Source organism: Lagopus muta, chromosome 34, assembly GCF_023343835.1.
Source record: "Lagopus muta isolate bLagMut1 chromosome 34, bLagMut1 primary, whole genome shotgun sequence".
NCBI classification, from domain to species: Eukaryota; Metazoa; Chordata; class Aves; order Galliformes; family Phasianidae; genus Lagopus; species Lagopus muta.
Genome location: NC_064466.1, coordinates 512622 through 528242, shown reverse-complemented (window position 1 = coordinate 528242; position 15621 = coordinate 512622). Strand labels below are relative to the sequence as shown.

General features: G+C 53.0%; 1 protein-coding gene across 1 annotated transcript; it reads right to left on the bottom strand.

The window, feature by feature from the left end:
• Window positions 1-42: 42 nt before the first annotated feature.
• Window positions 43-15582, bottom strand: AKAP8L (A-kinase anchoring protein 8 like). Its single transcript, XM_048930103.1, is given in 14 exon segments — window positions 43-2325; window positions 2581-2676; window positions 2988-3118; window positions 3905-4010; window positions 4117-4258; window positions 6267-6375; window positions 7012-7048; window positions 7326-7381; window positions 7463-7583; window positions 7976-8459; window positions 10831-10883; window positions 10885-11066; window positions 11471-11503; window positions 15499-15582. Coding segments are annotated over 14 exon segments (2097 nt in total). The 5' UTR covers window positions 15512-15582; the 3' UTR covers window positions 43-1791.
• Window positions 15583-15621: the final 39 nt, after the last annotated feature.

Here is a 15621-nt window from a genome sequence, read left to right as displayed (position 1 = left end):
GCTATGGAGCTGCGGCCTGCTCCTGCTGCGCAGCCCTGAGGCAGCAGTGACACCGTAACCTCTGACCCCTGACCCCAGCCCTAAGCGTGACCCCGTCCCTCTGCTGCTCCTCGAGGGGCTGCGATTAACATGGAAAGGGGAATTCAGTTCGATTCTGGGGGGGAAAAGAGCAACAAGGGGGAAAACAGAGGGGAAAATGGGGGAAAAGGAAGAAGAATAAGGAATAGTGAAGGAAAAACGGAGACAGTAGAGGGGAAAAGTGAAGGAAAAGGAGAGGAAAATGGGAAAGGGATGAAATATGGAGGGGAAAAAGAAGAGATAAATAAATAGGAAGGAAAAACAAGGAAAAATGAAGAAATGAGTGGGAAAAATGGAGAAAGGCGAGGAAACGGGAAGAGAAAAATGAGGAAATCTGAGGGGAAAGTGAAGGAAAGTGAAGGGAAAATTGGGAGAAATGAGAAAGGAAAATGAATGGGGGAAAAATGAGGAAATGTGAAGGAAAAATGGGAAAAGGTGAAAAAAGAGGAGAAATGGGAAGAAAAATGTGGGGAAAGTGGAGGAGTGGAAGGAGAGAGATAAAGGAGAGTGAGGACAAAAGAGGGAAATGTGACCCAAAAACGGCATTATGAAGGGAAAAATGAGGAAATTTGAGGAGGAAATGTGGTGCTTGAGGGAGAACAAATTGCACAGAACGTCCTGCAATGTGTCTGCAGCACAGCAATGGTTGGTGCATTAAGGAGCAAGGCTTCACTTGAAAAGCCTCGAAACCTTAACGGCAGCTGCAGCAATGCCCTAATTAATAGGGATTTAATTGTGGATTGAGCCCTTCTTGCTGATGGAACACGTGTGTCATGTCCTGCCCATGAAGGGTTGGAGGAGTCCTTAAGAATCACGGAATAAATTGGGAAGGGATCTTAGAGATGATGGAATGGTTGGAAGGGTCAGAAAATCACAGAGCCGTGGGCCAGAAGGGTCCTTGAAGGTCAAAGAACCAGAGAACGGGTTATGCTGGAAGGGTCCTTAACGCTCACAGCAGCACAGAATGGCAATCAAACCTCATCCCAGAGGCAGATCTGCGCTCCGGGTGACGACACTTCAGGGGCAGCAGAGCTGTGCTCAGCCTCCACCTCCTCCCAGCTCTGAAATGAAGGCAGAGTCGGGGCAGTCGCAGGTAGTCCTTTATCTCCACCCACCACAACATCCACCTCCAAGGGAAAGCATTTCACAAACACCACAAACGTTGACACCACTGAAAACTTTCGCTCCGCATTAAAACATCGGGGAGGAAATATTACAGTCACACGGAGACGACGCAGAACCTCACAGCGTGCGTCGCAGGAATGGACGCCCTGCGAGGGAACTTCTGCTGGCTCCAGGCAAACAGGCTGAGGGGACAAACCACATCTTCATTAAATATAGAAAATGTGTCTGGGGGAAGAGAGAAGAGCTCTGCTTCGCCAGGCGGTGACGATGCGCCGGTTGGTACACATGCTCAGAGAAGTTCTCCTAGTACAAAGGCATCTAAAAAACCAGACCACACAAAACCTAGCTACTCAAATGAAGATTTGGTAAAAAAACAAAACAAAACAAAAACAAAACAGAACAAAAAAATAAAATAAGAATCTATTTTCCCCCATCACTTTACAGGTAAAGGCTTCCACTGCCTACACAGGTTTAGTGGAACGGTAACTCAACGTGTGCTATGAAATTCACAGATACAGTTACGCTTCTTTCCAATGTTCTTAAAAAAAAGATGCCAGTTCTTTCACGTCAGCTTTCCCATCCAATGTTTTATGCCTCGTCCTCAGCAGCAGCAGCCGTTTCTTCACTCTCCTCCTCCTCCTCTTCACCTTCTGCTGGCTGCTGCTCTTCATCCTCGGGCAGCGACTCCCCAGCAGGCTGCCAGCTCTCCTCCTCCTCCTCCCCCCCTCTGCTCCCTGCACCCAGCTCCACTTCTTGTGCTTCTGCCTGGGCCTCAGTTTCCCTCTTTGTCCCTTTTTCTTCCTCCTCCTCATTTTCATTTCCTTCTGGGTTCTCCTTGGGATCGTTGCTTTCATCTTCCAGATTTCCTTCCTCTTTGTTTCCACCGTCTAAAATTTCTTCCTCTTTATTCTCACTGTCTAAATTCTCTTCCTCCTTGTTCTCATCGCCCACGTTTTCCTCCTTGTTCTCATCATCCCCATTCTCTTCTTCCAGATGCTCCTCCTCCTCCTTGTTTTCGTCTCCTCCTTCTGCTGTCCCTTCCTCCACGTTCCCAGCCGCTCCCCCTTCTCCCTCCTCGTGCTCCTCTTTTTCTTCAGGGTCATCCGTGAAAGGATTCTCACCCTGCAACAGAAGGCAAACGTTTCCCTGCTGATAAACCCGTAACTTCACACCGGGTCACAGCAGCTGTGTGCAAACACAAGTTTCAGCTTGAAACCACGCAGCTCTCGGGCTCTGGGGCTGCTTCCACCCACAAGCAGCACCACACAGAGCAGAAGAACCCACCATCAGCAACGAGGGACCCAAAGGTGTTACCAAAATGCACCGAAATGCCAAAGCTCAGCTATGGGCAGAACCACAGCCGCTCTGCACACCCACCTTCAGGTACCGCTCCAGCTTCTTACTGATCAGCTTGTTGTTCAGAATGCTCCTGGCCACGACCAGGGAGGATTTCTTGGACTGCTCCATCATGGCCTGCGTGGGGTACAGAAATAAACACGCGTTTCGTCCACCTGAGGCATCTCGTGCTCAGAAGGAACAGCGGGGCTTTGCTGAAGCTGCTTCCATCAACGCCTTGCCCTGTTTCACAGAGCTGACGTGGGACCCTCAGAACTCAGCGCTGCCTCTTTGCAAACGGCACCGAAAGGTGAAGAAAAACATTTCTCCCTATTTTCAGGAGCCGCCTGAGCGAACAAATCCACATTGCTGCTGTTGTTGTGGCTGGAGCCTCCCCCAAAAATATAAATAAAAAGGGATTCCCAGGGCAGGAAGGAGGCAGCACTCACCCTGCGGTTGTGGTTGTGGTCGAGAGACTTCAGGTGCTTCTGGATGATGCCGTACTGCATGGGGATGAAGAGGTCGCAGGCAGCGCAGTGAGCGGCCTCCACCTTCTTGATGAAGTGCTCCATACCGATGTCTGGAAGATTGGAACAAGGTGAGCCCCACGTGCATCACCTTCCTACCAAAAATTCACTTCACAGTGCGTCAGGAGTCTCCCCAAGGGGCAGAACGGGGGCTGAGGGGAAGGAGAAGCAAACACAGGGGATAATGTGAGGGTTCCAACCTTCAGGTTGGGTTGGAAGGGTCCCTGAAGATCACAGAACCTTAAAGTGAAAGAATGGCTTGGGGTGGAAGGGTCTGTGAAGGTCACAGAACATGACATGATAGAATGGATTGGTGTGGGAGGTGCTTGAAGATCACTGAATGGCTTGGGCTGGAAGGGTCCTGAAAGATCATAGAATTGGTTGGGCTGGAAGGGTCCTGAAAGATCATAGAATTGGTTGGGCTGGAAGGGTCCTGAAAGATCATAGAATCAGTTGGGCTGGAAGGGTCCTGAAAGATCATAGAATCAATTGGGCTGGAAGGGTCCTGAAAGATCATAGAATTGTTGGGCTGGAGGGGTCCTGAAAGATCATAGAATGGGTTGGGCTGGAAGGGTCCTGAAAGATCATAGAATTGGTTGGGCTGGAAGGGTCCTGAAAGATCACAGAGTTATGGAAAGTTTGGTTGGAAGGAACCTTAATCCAGAATTTTCTTCTAAGGCCGGTAAATATTGGATAAATGTTGTTCTACCATTTTAACTTTCTCATTTGAAACCACATTCAAGCTCCATTTTCATGCCACGTTCATAACCATCAAACGCTCCATCGGTGAGCCACAGCAAAGCTAATTAATCACCAATCAGAAAGGGGTGAGAGCTCACCTTGTGTGAGATCCTGGTCCCTGTAGATCTGCTGGATAACGGCATTGATGTCCTCAATTGCTTTACGGCGCTCTTCAGTTTTCCTCGTTTTATTGGCAACGTATTCCTGGAAGGCAAGAGTGAGGAGTAGCAGCTGTGGAAATAAAAGCCAAAGCAACACAAAAATCACCCAAACCTCATTCATAGAGGATCGAAACGTCAGCAGCGCTCACCTGCAGGAAGTCAGCAGTCTGCTGGGGCAGCTTGGTTCCAACAAACTTGAAGTGCTCCTTGTGGAATTTGCTCTCCAGGTGGCTGTTCATCTCGTCGTCGTAGAAGGTGCGATATTTGCACAGGGAGCAAACGTACTGGATCCTGCTGGGACAGCGGGTGTGAGCGGGAGGGACGCCCAGTGCAGGCTTCCATCCCACAACCCAAATGCTGGGGGGCAACGCAGACAAACGGCGCAGCGGGGAACCCAGCAGAGGGGAAAGGGGCTGAGGTTGTGCTCAGATGCTGGGATTCTCTACTCGGCTCTTGTGAGGCCCCATCTGGAGTCCTGTGTCCAGGTGTGGAGCCCTCAGTACAAGAAAGACATTGAGATTGTGGAAAGGGTCCAGAGGAGGGCGACTAAGATGATCAGGGGGCTGTATAGGGGGCAATAAGGGGGGATGGGGGGCACTGGGGTCGTTATAGGGGGCAATGAGGGGGCTGGGGGGGCATTAGGGTGGTTATAGGGGGGCGGTGAGGGGGGAATGGGGTGGGTATGGGGGGGTGGGGGGCAATGGGGTCATTATAGGGGGCAATGAGGGGGGATGGGGTAGTTATAGGTGGCAGTGAGGGGGGATGGGGTCGTTATAGGGGGCAGTGAGGGGAATGGGGGGCAATGAGGGGGGCTGGGGGGCAATGGGGTCGTTATAGGGGGCAGTGAGGGGGGAATGGGGTCGGTATGGGGGATGGGGGGATTTGGAAAGGGTCCAGAGGAGGGCGACTAAGATGATGAGGGGGCTGGAGCAGCTCCCCTATGAGGACAGGCTGAGGGAGTTGGGCTTTGTTCAGCCTGGAGAAGAGAAGGCTGCGGGGTGACCTCATTGCAGCCTATCAATACCTGAAGGGAACCTACACCCAGGAGGGGAGTCAACTCTTCAAAAGGGCTGACAACAGCAGGACGAGGGGAAATGGATCCAAGTTGAAGGAGGGAAGATTTAGGTTGGATGTTAGGGGGAAGTTCTTTACTAGGAGAGCGGTTGGGCCCTGGAACGGGCTGCCCAGGGAGGCTGTGGATGCCCCGTCCTTGGACGTGGTCAAGGCCAGGTTGGACGGGGTCCTGGGCAACCTGATCTGAATGTGGATGTTTGGTGGCCCTGCCAGGCAGGGGGTTGGAACTGCATGATCCTTGGGGTCCCTTCCAACCCGGGGGATTCTGTGATTCTGTGATCTGTGATTCTCCACAAAGCAGAGGAGCAGAGGGGATCTCCAGAGCTCAGCCTCAGTCCAACCCCCCTACAGCGGGTTTCCTCTACGCAGGAAAGCGTTCCCATCTTTAAAAACACTACAGAGAGCTTCCCAATAAAGAAATCCAGCTCGTACTCAAAGAGGTCAGACTGGAAACAAACGCTAACAGTAAGGAGCAGCTCGGGGCGGATGGCACACCACAAAACTTGAGGCCAAATTCTTTTAAACCTTTGCAGACCTTAAAAATTCTTTTATCATTAAAGTGAAGCTGTAACTACGAATTAAGACGATTCTCCCTGTCTTGGCTGGGAGAAAGGGACAGAATTCCACTGAGGGAAGGCGGCCTCGCTTCCTCCCGGAGGACAACTGCACTCAAGGAGCTTTGAAGCTTAAGAACAAATTCTTTGCCAAGTGACATTTTTACACAAATCCCCACTTTTTGAGGCAAGAGTCGGTGTTGTTTGCAGGTGGAAGTGGCAATACTTTGTTGAGAAAAGGCTCTGGTTCAACGACACCCCGTGCACCTCGTGAGTTTTACGCTGACAACATCTGCCCCTTCCCAATTTCTGTGGCAGCCACTATTTCCCTTTTAGAGTTACTTTGAAACCTGAGCTCTGCGACGAGTGCCGCTCACTAACAGAAAGCAGAGCTGCCTACAGCTCTCCCCCAACCCCATTAAGTGGGGATCCCCATCTGTGGGATGTGCCCTGGAGATTTGCCCATTTCCCCATCAGCGTTGGCTGCACGTCGCCAACTCCAGTTTGCCCCCAGCAGCAACGCATCCAAATATTCAGCACCAGGAGATGGGCAGGAGCAAACACAGCACTGGGAGAACTGAGGAACAAAGAAAGGACCCAGCCTGCAACCATTGCATTCCTCCCCGAGGAGGAAGCAGCATCGCTCAGTGAAACAAAACGAGAGCCGTTACCTTTCCACCATGCGATCTCGGTGCCTCTTCTTTTGCCTCTCTTGAGTTTTCTTGCCCGCCTGTAATTTGCGTTTGATTTGACTGATCTCTTCTTGAATTGTTAAAGCACCTAAGTGTTTAAAGCAGGTTGCATTTCAGGGCGCTACTTGAGGACAGCACCTGATTCAAGAGAACTGCCCTGGACAAGATCAGTGCTTGGCCCGAAATTGCTTGGCAGAGGGACGCTGGAGTCGAGGAGCTGCTCCCTCCAGGCAGGGACAAACGAACCTCGGATTTAGGATCCCTGTTGGGGGATGTGGCACACAAACACACTCGAGGTGGTTTCCTGTTTCTTTGTTTTAATGAGTGCTCACCGCTTCCGGTTGCAGAAGGCTTTCAATCAATTCGTTACAGATTTGCTTGGGTAAGGGGCACTAATTGTCACCACCTTTACTTCAGAGAATCAGCTGGGGTTGCACAGCTCCTTAAAGATCCCACAACCACGGGATGGGTTGGATGGGTCCTTAAGGATGATAGAATCATGGGATGGGCTGGGTTGGAAGGGGCCTTAAATATCACAAAGCTGTAAAATGGTTGGGTTGGAAACGGACTCCAGTCTGAATAAACCAGAGATTCAGCCTTCATCTCTCTCCTGCCACATCAGAGCCCTCTGCTGCTGCTGGGCACCACTCTGTGTGCACATTCAGAGCACACACCATCCCTCTGTCCCTCTCCTGTGAGCTGCTATGCACGCACACCAACTCACCTTTCTCTGAGTCTCGACCTTCTTCATCTTCCCCTTCCTAAAATGCAAGATGGGGACGTTAAGGCCAGCCAGAATCACGCATCAGCCATCACCACTGGACTTCGTGGCCACAAGGGCTGCTGGCTCAACTGTTGACCACTGGAAGCCCAGGTTCACCCCTGCAGAGCTCCTCCAGCTCCCAACCAGTGCTGATGTGTGTGGCCACTCCTCCCCAGGTGCAGGACTCTGCCCCTGCCCTCACTGCACTGCTCTGCCTCCAATTAAAACTGACATTCTTAATTATGAGGAGCTACAACTTTTCAAGAGTCACTTACGCCTCTGGAGCCTTCTTTCTCCTCTTTTTCTCCCGATTCTCCTTCGGTTCCTTCCTCTGAAAGGAACGGCACGGTCAGAACCCAGCTGAGGTCCCACTGCCACCTAGCAAAGCCCCTTTGGGGACCTCTGCCCTCACCGTTGTCAGAGTCCGATTCGGAGCCATCTGTCTTCGCCGCCTTGCTGTCGGGTTCATCTGAGCTGCTGGTTTGCTTCCTCTTCTTTCCGGTGAGGTCCTTCTTCATTTTCTTTTTCTGAGGCTGCAAGAGGAGAGAAAGGTTCATCACCACTGCGAGGGCGGTGCTCTCCTCACCCAGCACTGCTTTGTTCCACCAGTTTCTCGTCAGCATGGTCCATCAGGCAGGACACAACCCGCCACCTCTACAAAACAGGAGATGAGGTAAAAAACAACAGCGATATTCTCCTACCGTTAGGAAAGAAATGTTTTCAGATTAAAGCACTGCACATACGAACGCTCCTCGGTCTGTCCTTAGGAGATACACACTACAAAGTCAAGCCAGCAACGTGTGGAACTACACTGACCACCTCCCAGCGCGTGCTTTGGAGCCTTTTGTAGGTCAACCATTTCCCTACGGGGCTGCATAACATCCACTCGAGTTAAACGACTTGGGAGGATGTTTAAAGTACTCACTTTAAAGTCCGAATCCCACATTTTCCAGTTTCTCCTCATCCTCTGCTTCATCATGCCTCCTCCAAAGCGCACGTTCCCCGAAAATCCTCGCATCCCTTGGAACGCGCCGAGCTCCGGGATGATGTTGTGGGAGAAGAGGGAGGGCAGGCGGGAGGAGCCATGGGGGCCCAGGCCTCGCGGCGCGTCGTTCCACTGCCCGCCCATGCGCCCCGAGTACGGTGAAGCCATGGCTCTGGTGTTGCGCCCGTCCCGCGCCCAGTTCTGACCCCGTTGGCCAAAGCCATCCCGCGCCCTGTGCTGGTACTGGTCCCTGCGGGTCCCATAGAAGCTGTCGTAGTGACTTTCATAGTGGTCGTCGTAGTGACCGTCGTAGTGACTGTCGTAGGCGTTGTCGTTCTCGTTCTCATTGTAGTCGTAACCGGAGCGGTACATGTCCCGGTCGTTCAGCGAGGACCTCGAGTCGTAGGATTCGTATGAGTCGTACCTGTGGAGAGAGAAGGGTCAGCAGCATGCCTGTAGGTCCAAGAAGGCCAATGGTGGCCAACAGCGTGACCAGGACTGAGAGCATTGCCAAGAAGGCCAACGGTGGCCAACAGCGTGACCATGGACTGAGAGTATTGCCAAGAAGGCCAACGGTGGCCAACAGAGTGACCATGGACTGAGAGTATTGCCAAAAAGGCCAACAGTGGCCAACAGGGTGACCATGGACTGAGAGCATTGCCAAAAAGGCCAACGGTGGCCAACAGGGTGACCATGGACTGAGAGCATTGCCAAAAAGGCCAACGGTGGCCAACAGAGTGACCACAGACTGAGAGTATTGCCAAAAAGGCCAATGGTGGCCAACAGAGTGACCATGGACTGAGAGCATTGCCAAAAAGGCCAACAGTGGCCAACAGCATGACCATGGACTGAGAGCATTGCCAAAAAGGCCAACAGTGGCCAACAGCGTGACCATGGACTGAGAGCATTGCCAAAAAGGCCAATGGTGGCCAACAGAGTGACCATGGACTGAGAGCATTGCCAAAAAGGCCAACGGTGGCCAACAGCATGACCATGGACTGAGAGCATTGCCAAGAAGGCCAACAGTGGCCAACAGCGTGACCATGGACTGAGAGCATTGCCAAAAAGGCCAACGGTGGCCAACAGAGTGACCATGGACTGAGAGCATTGCCAAAAAGGCCAACGGTGGCCAACAGAGTGACCATGGACTGAGAGCATTGCCAAGAAAGCCAACGGTGGCCAACAGGGCTCCCTCACAGCCATGAAAGCCAACAGTGGCCAACAGAGTGCCCTCATAGCCAAGAAGGCCAATGATGTCCTCTGCTCTCCACAAGTCTCTTCCAAATCCGCTGGTTCTGAGATTTTGGGACAGTGTTGGCACTGTGTTAGAGCCCAGCAGAGGTTAAACCAACAAAATGTTTCAAAATGGGTTTTTATTGGTATTTTAAACACTTCAGCGTATCACTGAGCGTGGGATTGTTTCCACTCTGTGGGACAAGGGCTAGGATAAGGCACAGCTGCAATGTCCCTGTCCACCTCCACGCAGGGTGGAAGAACCAAAGCCCCAACGACATGTTAAAAAACAAAGAAACCGAGCCCCCAAACCCCTCATTGCTTTGCGAGTGCCCAGGATGCCCTAAAAGACCCCGAAACACCAAGAGGAGCCCACATTATCAGCTGTGTGGGGACACAGCCCAGCTGGAGCTCCTGTCCCCATTCCTGGACATCTGGGGACACCTGTGCACACCCACTTTTACCAGGCAGAAAGCTGACACTGGCAGCAATTTGTTTTGGGTCGTGTTTTAACGGGTCACTTTTTCCTCCAGGAAAAGAACTTGGAGTTGTTGACCTTTAAGAACTCTTCCAACCCAACCATGCTGTGATTCCATAGTTCTATGACCTTCAAGGACCCTTCCAACCCAACCACGCTGTGATTCCATAGTTCTATGACCATTAAGGACCCTTCCAACCCAACCATGCTGTGATTCCATAGTTCTATGACCTTCAAGGACCCTTCCAACCCAACCATGCTTTGATTCCATAGTTCTATGACCTTTAAGAACTCTTCCAACCCAACCATGCTGTGATTCCATAGTTCTATGACCTTCAAGGACCCTTCCAACCCAACCATGCTGTGATTCCATAGTTCTATGACCTTGAAGGACCCTTCCAACCCAACCATGCTGTGATTCCACAGTTCTATGACCTTCAAGGACCCTTCCAACCCAACCATGCTGTGATTCCATAGTTCTATGACCTTCAAGGACCCTTCCAACCCAACCATGCTGTGATTCCATAGTTCTATGACCTTCAAGGACCCTTCCAACCCAACCATGCTGTGATTCCATAGTTCTATGACCTTCAAGGACCCTTCCAACCCAACCATGCTGTGATTCCATAGTTCTATGACCTTCAAGGACCCTTCCAACCCAACCATGCTGTGATTCCATAGTTCTATGACCTTCAAGGACTCTTCCAACCCAACCATTCAACCATTCCTTGGTTCTATGACCTTCAAGGACTCTTCCAACCCAACCATTCAACCATTCCTTGGTTCTATGACCTTTAAGGACCCTTCCAACCCAACCTTGCTGTGATTCCATCTTTAAAAACCCTTCCAACTCAACCATTCTACCATTCCATGGTTCCATGATCTTTAAGGACGAGTCCAACCCAACCATGCTGTAATTCCATGGTTCTCTGACCTTCTAGGACTCTTCCAACTCAATTATTCTAGGATTTCACAACCCTATTATCTTTAAGAACTCTCCCAACCCAACCATTCTATTGTTCCAGAATCTTTAAAGTCCCTTCCAACCCAACCTATCCAATCATTCCATGGTTTTCCCACTCACCGATCCCCGCCGGAGCCGTAGTGCCCGCCCTGCATGCTGTCAGCATCCAGGTGGGGACACCACGTCCAGGCGCTGGTTCATTTTGGCAATGACGGCGTCGGCACTGCCAGCACCATCTGGGTTCATGTCCATGTCCGAGTTGCCCATATCCCACGAGTTGGAGGCAGCCATGCCGTAGCCATAGCTGCCCGAGTTGTCCTGCCCGTAGCCGTAGCCGTAGTTGTAGCTCTCATACCCTGCAAGAACAAAACAGAGAGCTCTCATTCCTGGCGATCTGTCGCAGGTAATATTTAATTCAAGCTAAGGTGCATGGGTGAATGAATGCACAGCCTCTAAAATCAGCCTCGCTGGGTAACGCCAAAACCCATGGGAGGCCATTTTCCAGCCTTCACCCAGCAGCAATATCAAGATGGGCTGGAACAGAAAAAACCCAAATCCTCGGCCGTGTGGCCCTTCCGAAAAAACGGGGGAAGGAAGTTGTTAACATCTCAACAAGGTTTTACAATAAAAGAAATTGGTTGCAAAAAAGAACCCTAAAAATAAAAGAAGAAGGAATGCAGACTCTGCACTGTATCCTTCAGGAGCTGAAGGCTAACGAACCCGTCTGTCAGGAACCCGCTCGAGCTGGCAGCATACTTGCCTCTGTTTGTCCCAGAGTTCCAGTCTCCATAACCTGAAAAAGCAGACATAAGAAGCAGTCAGAGCCATGCTTCTCATAGGGGGTTTTGTTCACCACCAAAAAGGAGCAACACCCCGAAAGAAAGAAATGGTGGCAAAACCAATCTATGAACTGAATCACAGAATCACAGGGGTTGGAAGGGAGCTGCAGAGCTCATGGAGTCCAACCCCCTGCCCCAGCCGTTCCTACAGCAGGGCGCACAGGTCGGCATCCAGGCAGGTCTGGAACATCTGCAGAGCAGGAGACTCCACCACCTCCATGGGCAGCAGTGAACAGTGGGACCATAGAGACACGTTGGGACCCATAGAGACACGTTGGGACCCATAGAGACTTGTTGGGACCCATAGAGACACGTTGGGACCCATAGGGACACGTTGGGACCCATTGGGACCCATAGAGACACATTGGGACCCATAGACTCCCCCACCTCCCTGCAGCCTGTTCCAGTGCTCCTCCCCTCACTGCACAGCCGTTCCTTTGCACATTGCTGCACAACTTCCTATGCTGCAGTTTCCGGCCATTTCCCCTCCTCCTGTCTCCACTCCCTACTGAAAACAGTCCATCCTCGCCATTCTGCCCCCCACACCTCAGATATTCACAGACCTGGATCAGCTCCCCTCTCAGTCTTCTTTTCTCCATGCTGAACAGACCCAGTTCACTCAGCCTTTCCTCATAGCAGAGATGCTCCAGGCCCCTCACCATCTTGGTGGCCCTCTGCTGGACTCTTCCCAAGAGCTCCCTGTCTGTTTTGTGCTGGGCAGCCCAGAACTGGACGCAGTGCTGCAGATGAGGCCTCAGCAGGGCAGAGCAGAGGGGGAGGATCGCCTCCCTCGACCTGCTGGCCATGCAATGCACCCCAGGACGCCATGTTGGCCAGCAGGGCACACTGCTGCCCCATGGCAACCTGTCGCCCCCAGGTCCCTCTCTGCAGAGCTCCCCTCCAGCAGCTCATCCCCCAACCTGTACTGCTGCATACAACTATTCCTCCCCAGATGCAAGACTCCACACTTGCTGTTGTTAAACCTCATCTGGTTTCTTCCTGCCCAGCTCTCAGCCTGTCCAGCTCTCGCTGAATGGCAGCACAGCCTTCAGACGTGTCTGCACCACCAGTTGGGAGGATTCTTGTCCACCAGGTTCTCACTGCTGGCCACCCCTGGCCTTCTTGCCCACGAGGACCCACTGCTGGCCCACAGTCAACCTGCTGGCCTTCAGACGATGCAGATTTTTTCCCTGAATGAGGTTCTTTCTTTCCTGTTCTTTCTTTCAGCTTCCATTTCTGCCACACCGTGACACAGCGGTGTCCTACCTGCAAGTGCCAACTCTTTTGGTTTCACACAGAAAATTTGGAGCTGGAGGCACCAGACCTCCAAGACAAGGGAGCAGAAAGCAGTTCAGGTGCACACAACCCCACTATGGAGCATTTTGCAGGTAAAGAATTGGAGAATGAAATCAGGACCTGGCATTCTTTGTGAGACAACATCTCTCCGGCCTTGAAAGAACCCCAAGAAAGTCCAAAACGAGCTCCCAAAAGAAGCTCTGAAAAGAGTCCCAAAAGGAGACTGCAAAGTGCTGCAAAGGACCCCCGGGATCCCAGCAAAGCTCCAGGAAGGGCCACCAAAGGAGACCCCAAAGAGCTGCAATGGAGAACCAAATGAGCCCCCAAAAGAACCCCAAAAGGAGAACCAAAGAACCCCAAAAGGAGTTCCAAAAGGAGCCTCAAGATCCCAACAAAGCACCAAAAGCACAAAAACGAGCCCAACACCCTCAAGAGCACCACAGGAGCCACCAAAAGGAGCTCCAAAAAGAGCCCTAAAAGATCCCCCAAAAAAGCTCTAAGGAGAGCCCAAAGGAACCACAGAGAGCCCCCAAGGAGCCTCAAGATGCCAATAAAGCTCCAAGAAGAGCCCCCAAAATGAGACCCAAATGGAGATCCCAAAGAACTCCAATGGAGAACCAAAGGAGCCACCAAAAGAGCCCCAAAAGGAGAACTAAAGGAGCCTCAGAGTCCCAAGACCCCAGTTGAGCTCCAAGAAGAGCCCCAGGAGATCCCCGGAAGGTGACCCCAAATCCCAGTGCTCACAACCCCCCCCCTCGGAGGCTTGGCAATGGGACTGCCATCCACAGGAGGGGCCCTAAGGAGGATCTGGGGAACTCCAGGCCTGTCAGCCTGACCTCGGCACCAGGGAAGGTTACGGAGCAAATCATTTTGGGTGAGATCAACCGCACAGCATGAAAGGTTCATGAAAGGCAGGTTGTGCTCGACCGACCTCATCTCCTCCTGCGGCTGGGTGACCGGACTGGTAGATGAGGGAAAGGCTGTTCACAGAACCACAAGGTTGGAAACGACCTGCAAGATCATCCAGTCCAACCCCTCCCATTGCTATCAGTACCACAAGCACTAACCCACATCTCGTAGCTCCTCATCCAGGCGCCTCTTGAACGCTGCCAGGGACGGCGACTCCACCACCTCCCTGGGCAGCCATTGCAGTGCCTGACCACCCTCTGAGAGAAAAAGTTTCTCCTCATGTCCAACCTAAACCCCCTCTGGTACAACTTCTGGCCGTTTCCTCGGGTCCTACTATTTGCCTGGGAGAAGAGGCCAGACCCTTTTACACCACAGCCTCCCTTCAGGAAGTTGTAGAGTGCTATGAGGCCTCCCCTGAGCTCCTCTTCTGCAGACTGAACAATCCCAGCTCCCTCAGCCGCTCCTCATAAGACTTGTGCTCCAGACCCCTCACCAGCTTTGTTGCTCTCCTTTGAACACGTTCCAGGGCCTCCATGTCTTTCTTGTAGTGAGGGGCACAAAACTGAACACAGCACTCGAGGTGCGGCCTCACCAGTGCTGAGTACAGGGGATGCTCACCTCCCTGCTCCTGCTGGCCACACCATTTCTAATGCAGGCCAGGATGCCGCTGGCCCTCTTGGCCACCTGGGCACACTGTGGGCTCATGTTCAGCCGAGCACCAACCAACACCCCCAGGTCCCTTTCCTCTTCACAGTCATCCAACCACTCATCCCCAGTCCTGTAACGCTGCATGGGGTTGTTGTGCACAAATGCAGGACCCGGCACTCGGCCTTGTTGAACCTCATCCCATTCACTTCGGCCCAGCAATCCAGCTTATCTAGATCCCTCTGCAGGGCCCCCCTGCCCTCAGGCAGATCCACACCACCTCCCAACTTGGTGTCATCTGCAAACTTACTCAGGATGCACTCAGTGCCTTCATCTAAGTCATCAATGAAGATATTAAACAGGATGGGCCCCGCTGATGAGGCTGTTTAGACTTCAGCAAAGCTTTGACACTGTTTCCCACAGCATCCTCCTGGGGAAACTGGCTGCCCGAGGCCCGGTCGGGTGCACCCTGCTTTGGGTAAGGAACTGGCTGAGGGCCGAGCCCGGCAGGTCGTGGTGAATGCAGTGAATCGAGCTGCAGAGCCGTTACAAGCGGTGTCCCCAGGGCTCGGCACTGGGGCCGACCTTGTTTGATATCTTTGTTGATGACCCAGAGGAGGGACTGCGTGCACCCTCAGTACGTTTGCAGCGGACACCGAGCGGGGAGGTGGCGTGGATCTGCCTGAGGGCAGGGAGGCCCTGCAGAGGGACCTGGATAAGCCGCATCGCTGGGCTGAGGTGAACGGCAAGAGGTTGAAGGAGGCCAAGCGCCGGGTCCTGCGCTTTGGGCACAGCAACCCCAGGCAGCGCTGCAGGCTTGGGGCTGAGCGGCTGCGAAGAAGAAAGGGACCCGGGGTGGTGGTTGATGCCCGGCTGGCAAAGAGGGCCGACGGCACCCTGACCCGCGTCAGCAATAGCGAGGCCGGCAGGAGCCAATCATCCCCCGCGCTCCGCTCTGTGAGGCCGCCCGCCAACCGGACGGTGACGGAACCCCGCGCGTTCGGCCCCAAAACCCCCGTTTTCGGGACGTCCCGCCGACCCCCGGCCCCCCGAGAAGCCCCTGGCCGCCCCCGCCGCCATCTTTGCGCCGCGCCCTCACCTGAGTAACTCATAATGGCGGCGCCGCCCGCCGCCCGCCGCCGCCTCTGCGCCCAACGGTACCGGCGGCGCCGCCCCGCCTCCCCGCCGCGCTCATTGGTCGGAAGGTGTTCTCCGCCCGCCT